The sequence below is a fragment of the Stegastes partitus genome, unplaced genomic scaffold, assembly GCF_000690725.1.
Source record: "Stegastes partitus isolate 25-593 unplaced genomic scaffold, Stegastes_partitus-1.0.2 Scaffold279, whole genome shotgun sequence".
NCBI lineage: Eukaryota > Metazoa > Chordata > Actinopteri > Pomacentridae > Stegastes > Stegastes partitus.
In genome coordinates, this window is record NW_007578010.1 from 264,259 (window position 1) to 278,038 (window position 13,780).

General features: G+C 40.4%; 2 protein-coding genes across 2 annotated transcripts; both read right to left on the minus strand.

Annotated features, from left to right (window-relative positions):
- Window positions 1-3,526: 3,526 nt before the first annotated feature.
- Window positions 3,527-9,023, minus strand: LOC103357886 (G protein-coupled receptor kinase 7B-like). Its single transcript, XM_008282630.1, has 4 exons — window positions 8,409-9,023; window positions 7,532-7,969; window positions 6,050-6,321; window positions 3,527-3,898 (listed from the first exon to the last, which is right to left on the minus strand). The coding sequence occupies exons 1-4, from the start codon at window positions 9,021-9,023 to the stop codon at window positions 3,568-3,570; spliced, it is 1,656 nt and encodes a 551-aa protein (XP_008280852.1). The 3' UTR covers window positions 3,527-3,567.
- A 2,338-nt stretch (window positions 9,024-11,361) lies between these two features.
- rnf7 (ring finger protein 7) lies at window positions 11,362-12,701 on the minus strand. Its single transcript, XM_008282614.1, has 3 exons — window positions 12,485-12,701; window positions 12,295-12,342; window positions 11,362-11,819 (listed from the first exon to the last, which is right to left on the minus strand). The coding sequence occupies exons 1-3, from the start codon at window positions 12,648-12,650 to the stop codon at window positions 11,701-11,703; spliced, it is 333 nt and encodes a 110-aa protein (XP_008280836.1). The 5' UTR covers window positions 12,651-12,701; the 3' UTR covers window positions 11,362-11,700.
- Window positions 12,702-13,780: the final 1,079 nt, after the last annotated feature.

Below are 13,780 nucleotides of genomic sequence, written 5' to 3' on the forward strand. Positions count from 1 at the left end.
CCAGGGCAGAACTGAAGTGTGGCACATGCCTTTGATGTGAATCCAGAGCATGGGCATGTAACAAACGCAGATACCAAATTACACCCTGTCCTGCTTTGATCTCTAAAACCCCATGCTTGCTTCTACAGAGGTAATAAGATTGTGTGTGTGTGTGTGTGTGTGTCAGCGAGTGCATGTGAAAGTGTTCTCTGGTGTTTGTGCACATCTTTTCCTGCAGAACACAAGCAAGCAGCGGTGCATAAACGCACGTGTATCTGCATGCATGAGTGCAAATGTGTTACAATGTGTGCAGCATGTGTATATGTGTGTGTGCAGTAGAGTTGTTCGTGCTGCAGCGCTACAGCGTCGGGCCGTGGGGAACTGAACCCTGGCAGCGGCTTGTACGCGCCTGGTAAAAACATGTTCCTGGAGACCTTCTGCCTGAGTTTGTCTTGTCGTCACGTCGTCCACTGTGGACTCCCCGCTCAGCCTCCACAGCCGATGATGATCAGGTTGCGTCTTGGATTTCCATCTGAACCACCCTCTAATCTCATGACAGTCAAGCGTGAACGGAACCACTTCTCAGCCCTGTAAGGTCAGCCCCTCGCAGGAATTAGCACAACACATGTTTATGTGTCCCTTAACGTGTCTGAGGTTTTGGAGTAGTACGCTGAGTGACGGATGAATCAGATATTGAGGCGACATTATGATCTAATTAGGAAAGTAGCGCAGTTATGGTTTAAAGACACAAGCGCTCTCCTGCTTTCCAGATCAAGCCCGGCAGTTCAGGAAGATGATGACAGATAATATCGCTGCCTTGAGATGAGCAACAGGAGGGTACTCAAAGTAACTATTAACCTGTAACTTTAAATGTCATCGCTCTGAAGGCTCACTCGTTAGCAGAAGTCATCAACAGTGCAACAAAGGAAATTGCTTTATATCGCTAGAGCTTGTGGAAATTAGTTTTTATTTTCTGTCATCAGATCTTGTAAAAAAAAAAAAAGTTGTCCCATTTTATTAAAGAAGCAGAAGTTGTGAAAAGTCAAGAAAGTATCACAAAAACCGGATAAAAAATCCTTACAAGCCAAAATATGTTGCATAGAACAAAAGAGAATATTCTGGAAAAACCATGTTACACGTAATACAATTAAGGCCTGCTGATTGGTGTCAAGGAAAGCTCACAACTAACATCTGCTTTCACCCATATTATGAACAATCCTGATTACCAGCTTCAACTGCTGAGTGCTGGTTTAGACAGTGGTCTAATAGTGACATTAGTGGACTTAAAAAAGGCAGCTGTGGCTCAGGTGGTAGAGCGAGTCGGTCAATGATCGAAAAGTCGGCGGTTCGATTCTGCCCTGTAACCTGTGTCATGGCCGTTGTGTCCTTGGGCAAGACACTTCACCCACCTTGCCTGGTGTGAATGCGTATGAATGGATTGTTTGAGGTGACGGTCGGAGGGGCCGTAAGCGCAGAATGGCAGCCACTGCTCTGCCAGGACAGCAGTGGCTGCGACTTTGAGTGTCTAGAAAAGCGCTGTTTAAATCTGATCAGTTTTTATTGCTCAAAATGTGAGACTTCTTTTGTTATTTTCATATAAGGCATGAGATATTGAACAGTTTTTATTCCAAACAGCTGGAAATGTCTGTTCTATGCAGCTTTGGGGAAGGACCTGTCTGATATTCTTGATGATGAGGAATAGGAAGATATCTGAAGAAATCAGTTTCAATCTGCAATTGTGCCAAAGCAGTATAGTTTAAGATACCACACAGGATGCACATGCTGTATCTTCCATCATTAAATGCAACACCAACACTGCTACTTTAGCATATTATCTTTGTTCTTGCTGTAAGCTGCAGAGCTACTGTAATATCTGAAACGGAAAAAAATATTGCATCTTTGGCATTGGAGTGTCTGCTTCTGTCATCCTGAGCCTCTCCAGGAGATATGCAACATCAAAAAAACACTCTATTGCAATGGATTAATGAAAAATACTAACTTGTAAAGGTTGGCAGAGGATGCTGTTGGACTTTAAAGCACCTTACATGGATGTCACATTTAAAAACAGAGCAGTTATGTAAAACCTGAAAGTTATTTTTGTTTTCTTCTCTTTAGAATTTATTTTATAATTACAAATGAATAAAATACTTAAAAATCTAAGCACTTGTTAAATAATCTTTATAAAAGCACATTTATATATATCAATATTTGCATTGCAATATGTGATTGGCACTGATTGATACTCCCAATGCAGCTCGTATGAAAGTAAAGAGACTTTGCATTGGGTGCATTTAAAAATAAAAAACGTGTAATGGAGTCATCAGAGTTAGAAGTAAGACATCTGGTGCATCCTGGTAGCTTTGAGGTGTCAAAATGTGCAATTGCAACATCCTCGGTTTAAGTTCGGCCTGGGCCCCACATTGCATGTGAAACCTAGTCTGTCTCCTCTCGTTTCATCTCTCTAATCGCTACCAAATAAAGCCAAAAATACCTGAAATATCCAAAATTCCTCAAGCAGGACTTGCCGTGTGTAATTGCTGTCATCTTCATACTTGAGGATTAATGTTTTGAAAATAACACCATGCTGATTAACAGCAACAGAACTGGAATGTACTGCAACCTCGACCTTTTATTATGCAGTAGAAAAACTATGGATCCATGTTGTGAAAGCTAAAACAGCTTTTCATAAACAGCCTATGTTGTGTTTTGTTGCTGTGCACTAAGTAGTAACCACCTCGCCATTAGTGTGTGTACGGCTTGTAAACAAAGCGGTGATTTGGGGGGTAATAAAGGGGATTAGCATTGGCTTGTTAGTGCCAAAAATTCTATGTTAACATGTTTTTTAAGTGGAAAAAACTATGCGTGTACGACAATTTGTCTCCCTGCATCCCTTGTTAAAAAGAGCGAACGAGTCATCCAGTGCTTGTAAATACCGGAGCAGCTCGGTCAGGATAATGAGGATGATGAGGAGGCTGCGGGAGGCTGAACGCACTTCACGGGAGTCTGGCGGCACTCAGTGGTGAATGTCTGGTAGTTGACATCAGTCCGAGGTCTGCGTCAGAGCAAAAAGGCCTTTGTGGTGTTCGTGTGACACTTCAGTCATTTTTGGACATTTGGAACAATGCTGCGGATAGTGATGACAATGCTGCTGCTGGTCAGTGATACACAACCATTATGCAAAGTGTTTACAAACACATGTAAACACTTGCCTGCCAAAATGGCTGAGTGATGTAATGGAAACTATGAAAGCGCCGGGATCTGCTGTCTCACCAGGAATAGAGGGCAAAGTGTAAAGCAGCAGTTGCCGTGCAATGTCAGCATGTGTTTCCATCCGGGTGTAAATACTGCGGTTTTGTTTTACTGCTGCGACCAATGTCCCATTATGTTTGGCTGTGGCAGCATTACACTGCCATCAAATGTTTTGCTCAGAGGAGAAATACACCGTGCTTGAGGAAAAAGGCAAGTAGCTGTTCAACAAGTGTCAAATAGGTTCCCGAGCTGCTTCATTTTGATCAGGCACTCGACATGTTTAAAATGATTTGGATTTAAGGACTTTTGTGCATTTTCAAGTACTCGCTATCTCCGTCTCTATAACACGATGCACATCTTGGATTTCCACGTGTTCTCACAGTTCTCTGCGTTCAGCTCGGCGTCGTTCAGTTCGTCAAACACTCCGCTCTCGATGATCTCCTTCTGCCACCGGATGGACACAGCACCTGTGCTGAACTCTCGGAAGAATTTCTCATCCTTGGCGTCGAGCTGGATGTCCTTGAGTTCGGACGTGTCCCTGAAGTCGTCGGTGTCTTTGGCGTAGACCACGTTGGGCTTTGGCACCCAGGGGGGATCCACCAGGCCGGCCTCCAGACGGTGGAAGTTGATAGACTTGAAAAACACGTGGCTTCGTGGGTCATCGTTGCTGCTGTTAGAGAAGACAAAGAAGATATTGGATGGAGAGGAATTAAAGGAAGGGAATTAAATAAACCACAACAGTGTAAGTATAGGGCAATAACAGTTGTTCTGAATGCATAAGAGAAAATGCTTATCAAGGTCATACACTGTGAAAGAAATCTTGTGAGAAAACCCCCAGTAATAATCTGGCAGCAAGAAACAAAACTGTGACAAACTGTGAAAATAATGCCAAATACCTGTTAAATGTTGATATTTTTGGCTGATTTAAAAACAGTAAAGCATTTTAATTTTCAAGTCACACTTTGCAAAAGAAATGTGAGTGTGCTTGGTTGTTTGTCTGTAAGTGTAGCCCTGTGATAGAATAGTGACCTGTCCAAAGTGTGCCCTGCCTTCGCTATAAGTCAGCTGGAATAGACTCCAGCCCCCCTGTGACCCTAGTGAGGATTAAGCAGTGTATAGATAATGGATGGATGGATGGATGGATGGATGGATGGACAAAGCATCATTCCCTAGTGAGGATTAAGCAGTGTATAGATAATGGATGGATGGATGGATGTTGTAAAAGAACAAATTACTCTTTGTCAAAATACAGATTTTGGTTGTTGTAACAATGTATATTTTTGCCCTGTCTTTATTTATTTATTTATTTTACTGTCAACATTAATATTTTTTCCTTTGCTTTTTCTAGCTATTAACAGTAATTTAAGGCAAAAAAAATTTAAAATCTGTAACGTGACAGTTTAAAATTATTTACCATTTTTCAGTCTCTAATAACCACTTTTTTTTCAAATAATAGTAAATATCTGTAAAATAAAAGTAATGTTGCTGATTTAAATACAGTAAAAAACATTGTAATTGTTTGATCAAATGTTGTAATTACATTTGAAAAAAATATTTCTTTTTTTTTTTTACAGTTAACATAAATTAAGGTTAAAAACTTTTTCAAAAAGCACATTAAAAAAAAAAAAAGAAGTAATAATAGCTTCATCACACAGCAACTTTTTCTGAGAGAGTTGTGCCAAAAAACAAACAAAACATCCACTGAAATGAGAAAAACAACATCAATACGAAACCATAAAGGACAGAAATACCAGAATACACATTATCAGCCAAGTCCTGCCCACTCACTGACATCTCAGTCACTCCCCTGTTAGTTTAATTTGTCTATGTGTTGCATCTGCTGGGCCACGAAAACTTATATCCTGATTTCCTTAAGTAGTATTGGTGACCTCATATTAAAACTAGTGATGCACAATGTTGGATTTTGCACATATCCAATATTTTTGAACATGTTTTGGCCAGTTGTCGATGCTTGATATCAATATATGCTCATGCTTCACATCAGAACATCAGTTCTGTAGTCAAATGAACATATTATTTTGCCTCCTGGCCCACTGTCAGATGCAACCTGGCAGCTGTTATTTTCTTGTCCTTATTCATTCTGGGCCGATGACGATATTTTATTTTAAAGCCTTTATTGACTGACACCAAAAATGCTGTCGATAACATTGTGGTTCCTTGAAGAAAACCCAGCACAGCTCTCTAAAACTTTAACCTTTGTAGACTATAACCATGTCTTAAAAGGGACTATTTTCAGTTTTGTGACTGCAGTGATGTTTGTAGAGGATCTAAGAAGACTAATCTGGACTAATCTAGCAAGTAATTTGAAAGAATGCAAAACAAAATCAAAGGACAGTCACTTAAATGTTTTCCTTATAAATGTGGCGCCCCCTTGTGTTGGCAAGGATGTAGTGCTTTGTCAGTGTCGCCAATTATTGTCTGGGCGGTAAAAAAAAACTAAACTTTTTGGTCCTAAGAATGAATACAATACATTACACATGTCAGTATGTTGTGCAGTTCAACTTGTCATATCCAGATTGTTATATTTAAGTAATTTTAGAAGCTTATATAAGTGAAACTTGCCAGCACTTCATGAGTAAAAAGACAGGAACAATACCTCTCTTTGTAGAATAACTTCCATATGTTTTCCCATCTTTGTTGTTTGTGTATTCATCTTTGACTCAAACAAATTGCCTCTCATGGGTTTAAGAAACTTGATTTATATTGTCATACTTAAATATATCTAAACCACTTGTCAGCACTTATTTCTGTCTTACGAAGAACAATGGCGTGTTTTCATGAGCCAGACTTAAATTCTCACCGGCAACCAAGGCGATGCTGAACCCTCTTCTTGAGAAAGCGGCTGATGATGTCTTTGGTGGGAACATCAAATCGCTTAATGTCGTACTTGCACTCGTCCTCCAGAGTGCGTCGAGTCACCTCCTCATTCTGCACCTTTTCCCTGAAGTCTTTAAAAGGCAAACGGGCCGCAATCATCTCGTAAATGCTGCAGCCCAGAGCCCACCAGTCCACAGATGTGCGGTAGTACTCCTGCTTCAGGACCTCAGGGGCCATGTAGCCGGTCGTACCAGCCTGAAACACAGAGGACAGTGGAAAAAGAAAGAGGGATGCATGAGACCAAAACTTTTATAGAACAACTTTTACAATTATAGATACTCTAATTCAATTTGCAGATGAATGGCAAGAAAAAGGAGTAAACACACACAAAAAAGAAAGGTATGGAAATGAAATATTAAGGGCACCAAGGTAAATGTTTATTTCCTTGCCTTTTTTTAAATTACTAATGCTGGATCTAGTCAGACTTTCTTTGTTTTTCCATGTGAATTACTGCATACTTTAAACTCCTCAGGCCAGAAAATAAGATCTGGCATAATGAAGACACTGAGATCAAACATTAAGACATTGTGTACATGCTTGTGGCTTGGACATGCTCATGACTGACCTACATTGAGCATTTAAAAGAATTAATAAGGACAAACAGGATTTTATTTTATTTTGTTTTATTTTATTTTATTAGCCCTGAAACCATCTCTTCCCACAGATCAAACAAGATTATCTGCTTCAATAAATGAGTCAACTTCAGTTAATTTCCTGCATCTGTGGCAGACCATCTCAACCAGCTTCCACATGATGGAACACAAAATTAAATAAATGCAACATGGAGTGCAATGTGACATGCTGAACAATAAGACACTGTTAGAGCAAATAGTGCTGCTTTAAGGGCTCCTCGATCAGAGACTCTGCTGCATCCCATTGTCTCTACTGAGTGGAGGCCTGCTGTGAATCTCCTGACTCATCCTCTTGGACAGACATGTGGCAGCCATATCTGGTATTAGTAAAGCAAAGATTAACCAGGTAATGCTAACAGGCTCCGGTCAATCTTCTGCCTATTGCGACGTCTAACCTGAAATGAGGTCAGGCCCCTTTTAATAAGATTAATTTGGACTACAAAGGGTTATGCACTCTCGTATTTACTGTCAGAGCAGGACTAAGAGCAATCGTATCTATTCCTGGTAAGCTGCTTGTGGTGGTGGGCGAACACTGTGCAGTGGTATTAGAAAGAGAAAACGGTGTTCATGTCAGGAAGGATTTCTGTGAGTGACGCACCAAAAACCAAGCAGTATTTATGATGATTCAATAGGGACCTTGGCTGTTCTTGAGTAAGCTTTCTTCTAGTTTGTACAGAATTTTTTACAGCAGCAAAAACAACAAGAAAGAGAGTGCTATCGCACAAATGACAGTGAGAGTGTAGGTTAATCTGGGGACAGATCACCCTACTAACCTTCTGGCAGATCATCTTGCCCCTTGGCAGCTCCACGGCCAACCCAAGGTCGGACAGCCGGCATTGCCCTTTACCGTCCAGCAGCACATTCTCGGGCTTCATATCTCGGTACACAATGTCCATAGAGTGCAGGTGGAGGATGCCGGTGGTGATCTGGGCCGTGTAGTAAACTACACGCTCCAAGCAGATACCCCTCACCCCCAACTCGTAGATGTGAAACTTGAGGTCTCCTCCCGTCATCAGGTCCATGACCAGGCACAGGTGGGTTTTGCTGGCGTAAGCGTAAGCCAGGTTCACAATGAAGAGGCTGCTGACCTTTTCCAGGATCTGTTTCTCCACGAGGGCCAGTCTCTCGCCACTTTTCTTCTTCAAACGCCTCTTATCTAGCTTTTTGCAGGCATACATCTGGCCTGTGTGCTTCACTTGCACCGCACACACCTAACAGACAGAGCAACATTACTTTAGATGATTTCATTAATTTAATGCAAGGTTTATTGATTGGCTGTAACTACACCATCCTGACATAGACTTCTGTTGCTTTTTGATTTAAAGCAAATGCAATGTAACCCTTTCTGAAAAAAGGCCACAAGTGACAATTCCAGGTATAAAAGCTAAAGCTTAACGTTATAGTAGCAGAAATTAGTAAAATAATCTTAACTGCTAATGTCTATCACCACCAAGCTAAAGTTTGCCATGTCAGACGGAAGCACCAAAATCCCTGATAGCATTAAATCAAGCAAGGGTGCATTTAATTGATAATAAATCCACCTTCTTATTTGCTTAAAACTGACAAAATCCAACTTAAATAACAGTTTAAAGCCCATTAAGCAATCTGAGATGTCCACTTTCATTTGCATCCTGGAGTTTTGGTACGTACCTCACCGAAGCCTCCTCTTCCCAACGTCCTGAACTCATAAAAGTACTTGTCAGTGATGTTCTGCTTCTCGTACTCCTTCCACTGCAGAAACCTGGAGAAGAAAGGACTCTTCTGGTACTCCAAGAAAGGTTTTCCTTTTAGAAAGTCCCTTGTGGCGTCTCTCATCTGCTCCATCACCTCATCATCAAAGTTCTTCTCTGTTAAATCCTTGCACATTTTAGCATTCTCTCCTGTAAGGTAGGAGAGGAAGAACTTGGACTCAGGTCTAAAGAACTTAGCGAGGATGCTCTGTTTGGCCTTTTGTCTTATTTCATTGTCAGCAAATCTCAAGGCACTCAGCTCCTCCAGGAACTCAGCAGCGGCCACGTACTGCGGGCTTGAACCACGGAGGAACGTCTGGAACAACTTCTTCCCAATAGGCTGCTGCTCACAAAGCGACTCGTACTTCTTCCCCACTGCTGCCCGGAGAGCCGAGGACTTCTTTGCTCTGGGCAGCGTCAGGGAGAGTCTCTGTTTTCTCAGCTCGTTCCGATCAATCTGCTGAGCTCTCAGGTAGGCCGTGTTGGCCACCAAGTTGTGCACCAGGTCACCCGGGGCGGATGTGTCCTGTGGCATCCTGGTAGGTAGCCGGCAAACAAAAAAAACCCACTAAAGTTCATCCATTTGCAGGTTCCAGGCACAACGGAGCAGCTAGAGCACCTGCACCTCCTGAAGCTCCCGTACCACGCCTGTTTGAGCCTTAAAGACGCCACTGTGCTCAGGGATTTGCTGGTTGCTAAGTGTCTTTGCACGTTTATTCGTAGACGGCACACAGGGAAAGCAACTTATGTGGTTTGACCTTAAGAGGCTTTAGGCTGATCTATTTTTAGCAGATACAAAGAGCCTGTTTGCACTAATTGTGCTGCCGGTGTGACATGATGAGGTGGCAGATCCTGAACTTAAGTTATGGTTGGTTATAACTTAGTATGAGATGAAGAGGCCTCTGACAGAGCTGTGTGTTTATAAATGAGCAGCATGCACAATTAAGGATGTGATGTAGAAAAAAGAACGAAGATTTCACTTAATTAGCCTTAATTGGTTAAGTCAGCAACAAGAAATTGAATTTTCCTGACAGACCACTGAAGTAGCTGCAGACTCTTATAGAGTTTACTTTCTTTAACATCCCAGTTGGCATTAAATTCCCCTGAAATGTGTCCTCATCCTCAACATTCTAGCTGCACAGATGCAATAGTCGTCTTAGTCATCAGATATCACACAGTTTGCGAGCCAGACATAGCTCAGTGTCTGCAGAGGTTGTGTAAGAGAACATTTTTAAAGCCAGTGTTGCACATTAAAGTGTAACTCTGCAGCCTTAAAGTCACCGTTACGTTAGATCAGCTACACATTAATACATTATAGACTTTATAAATGTAGTATATATTGTTGCTGACTCTGCATACTAATGGCAAATTTATGATACCAATTAAAAGCCCAACAGTCAGCAATTTACGGATGTTTTTTTTCGGTCTCCTATGGTTTCAGAAATCTAATGATAGTGAAACAACTGGCAGATTTAATCATGGAAATGATTGTTTCATGCAACCAATCAAATAATATATCACATTAAGGATACTTCTCACGTGGATCTTGCTGGAAAACACTGAGAAGCTGCTTCATGTTTGCCTCCCCTGCATGTTCAGGAAGGTTGAAGCAGCGACCTTCCACTCATTAGCCTCGTGTCTAAATCAATTACTAAGTCCAGTCTCCACCACTTACAATTTTCCTTATAAAGAAAACTGTGCTCAGCATTTTTTTTTTTTGTGAGCTGCATTATACATAGGGCTGCAGAAATTCCAGAAAAAGCTTTTTATAATGTGGCTGAAATACAATAAAATGCTACAAAACTGAGAAAACCTTTACACATTTTGGCACGTTTCATATAGACTTTGGTTGATCAAAATCCTGGCTGGATTTAATGATTTCTCTGAACAGGTTACAATCAACAAGGTTAAGGTTTAAAGGTTTAAACTGGAACAAGGCCAGCCTTACTATGCATGCAGAACAAGTGCTTGTGGTTTAGTGGTTAGCATGGCTATCTGCCAGGTAGTTCACTTTGGCGGCCAAACTACTTATGGCAGTTAGGTGAGTCCATCCTGTGAGCAGCTACAAACACTTGGTTTGCATGGCAGGAAATTTGGTGTTTTTTTTTTTTTTTTTTTTCTTAATCACTTCCAAAGACAATATTAAGTATCTATTGCCATTCACAAAACATTCTGCAGGAATACTCATCTAAATCAGATTGATTCAGACCTCTAGCTATCATAAGTTACCTGTTTAACCAAATGAATTCACAGAAACAGTTCAAAGTTCAGTGTGTTTAAAATGTTTTTTTCCAACTTTGAGCATCAATATCATGGGTTGTATCATAGTTTCAAAGGCAAAACTGCACCAGTGTGAGTCATAGAAACAAGGATTGCTATCCTAAATGTGTTTTCTGTTTAATGGTGCTCACTGGAGAAAACTTTTAAAAGTGCTTTTTGCTGTTAAACAAATACAAGACTTTAGCTTTAGATTGCAACACCTTAAGTGGATGTAAAATTCATTTAGCTGCAGTTTTAACAAAGCTCAAATGTGTTTTATTGCTAGGAAAATTGCATGTGGCTATCTCATGTTCTTTACTAGGTTAAAAAAAAATCCAGAAAAAAAATAATGAAATTAAAAAGCATGAAATTAAATCCATCCCTATGCACTTTAAGGGCCACAAACTCAGAAAATAGTCATAGTACGAATGTAAACTTTAGGTATAAAACATACTGCTAGCTTGGCAAGCAACAGCGTACTTCTCTAAATCTAAACTAAAACATTTGTTGTAGGATTGCATAAAGCACCACTTCCCTCATCTTCACCTGTTTATAAGAAATGTGTACCAAGTATTAAATCTCTTGATGGAAAAAAACAACAACAAAAAAACATATTACAGCTATTCACAATTCTTTATTTTTAAAAAGACAGTCAAATATTCAAGATGTGCCACACATCACCACAGACACCAACGTAAAGCTAACATGTGACCAAACACTGCAACACTTTTCATCCTTCTCTACGGGATCCTCGATCCCCTCAGCCACGTCTACCAATCGAGCCTGTGCAGATTTAATTTTCTCCATCATCCTCCTCTGATACCAGGACTACTGGAAACATGCAATCATAAATAGGAGGACTGCTTTGAGATGGCTCCACACGGGGCGTTGCAGTAATCATTGTCAAGTCTGTCACCACCTTTGGGTGCATTCAGTCCACCTGGATGTGAAGCTTATTTGCCGATTCTCTGAACCACCCAGTCCTGTTGGCAGAGGGGGCAGCGATTGTTCTGCTTCACCCAAAGGGACATGCAGCAGTTATGGAAGGAGTGATTGCACTCTCCCCATACGACTGAAAGACACAGACAGAGCATGGCAAATTTAATTAAAAAGAGCATCAATGAATGAGCATATACAGGGGACACATAACATATACTGTAAAGATGAAATCAGAAAATGTGACATCAATATTTAAAATATTTTTGAGGAGCAACTAATTAATTTAAGCTCTCTACGTTGTATTAATCTGGATAAAGTCAGTAGTTTCTAGTGTAATGCAACACTGTGCATTACTTCACATAAGATAGTAGCTGGGTTGCATTATGGTAACTTATTTAGCATTTGTATCGAACATAAATAAATGGACCTTTAAGTCTACTTTCAAGATGACCAACATGAGACTGTAAATTACAGAATTTAAAGCCCAATTCTCTGTGATTAGCTGGCTTGGTGGCTTCCTGTGACAGCTCACACAAAGTAGCTAATGTTAGCTTGTTGGATTAACCTGCTGAGCGCTAATAAATGTTTAAGTGCTTAGGCTATCTTACCAACACAGTCCTCTTGTTTATTCTCCGCCTGGCATCGGAGACAAGCGTCTGCAAATCAAGAAAGAACATGTTACAGTACCATTACGCCGGGTGCTTCAGGTATTAATGGTAAGATTAGCCACGTTAGCTCCATTAGCCGGGTATCCGAGCTAGGCTAGCCGTCTAACGCTTGACAGTTCCTCGGACTCACCCATTACTTGCACCCGACAAATGGCACAAGTGTCACATTCAACGTCCCAGCTCCACATTGCTACAGCATTCCACTTCTTTAGGGAGAACATCTTGTCCCCGCCCGACTTAGAGCCCGAAGAAGTGTTGTGAGAGAGGACTAAACCCGGCTCGTCACCGTCATCCATCTCTGCTGCACGGTAAATACGGTAACGTTAGCCAGCCTAGGTTAGCTTAGCTAAACAAAATGGACGAAACGGTCAAGGCGGCGATGCTAATGCTAACTGGTTTAGCAAGCGTCTTGTCTCCATAGCGACAGAAGAGGGAGCTGTTTTCCAGGACTGGAAGGTAACAAAAATACACATCACACACTTGTCAAAACACTCATACACATATCCAAATGTTTTAATAGAACATGGGGCGAGACAGAACAAATACAGAGGAATAAAACAGTCTACTTTTAAGAAAAAGGAAACAAAATTACTATTAGCTAAAAAAAAAAAAAAAAAAAAGTAATCTCTGCGTACACTAAATACTTTTATTCTTTTGTTCACTTTCATCACAAAGTGGATTTGTGTGGGTATATATGTGTTTGAATGACACACATGCGAAATATGGTCTTTAGTACTATAAATTTAATACGTTCCATAAAAAATATGTTTGAAATGGAATATTACTTGAAACCAGCCTTCTTAACTTGACAGTTTCGGTTTCCTACATATTAAATACTGATTACACACGCATATAGCACAACTATTCATTCTTTAACCTGTCATACTATTACTCTGTCTGTAGGATCCTGCAGACATCACATTTTGCATTAACAATAGTACAGGTCAGAATACTGAGTTAAACAGACACCAGCAAGTGCTTCTCCTTCAGCTTCATGCACATTGAGTGGTTTGATGTAGGTTCTACTTTGGCTTTTCTCTTTTGTTGCCGTATTGTCAGCATTTTTGGAGTATGACATGGTAAAATTTACAGATGTCCATCAAATTGTACCATTTTTTACACTAAGATATGCAAACATGATACCAAAAACTTAAGTAAAGGGTCAAGTCAAGCGTGGAGTCAAAGAAGCTGGGATCTTAACTGGCTGAACAATGTTTAGTGCACCCTGATCCTTTTGTATGAATTCCTAGAATTACCATTTGTTTATTTTCATAGAAACACGAGCTCTTATTAGCCGTTGCGGAAAATAATAGGGTAGTTTTAGACAATCTGATTTTAGCCAGAATCACCAGATTAATATTAGTCAATTTGAAATTATATACACATTAGGATAAAATTCTGTATTCACCAACATGTGTCGTAAACA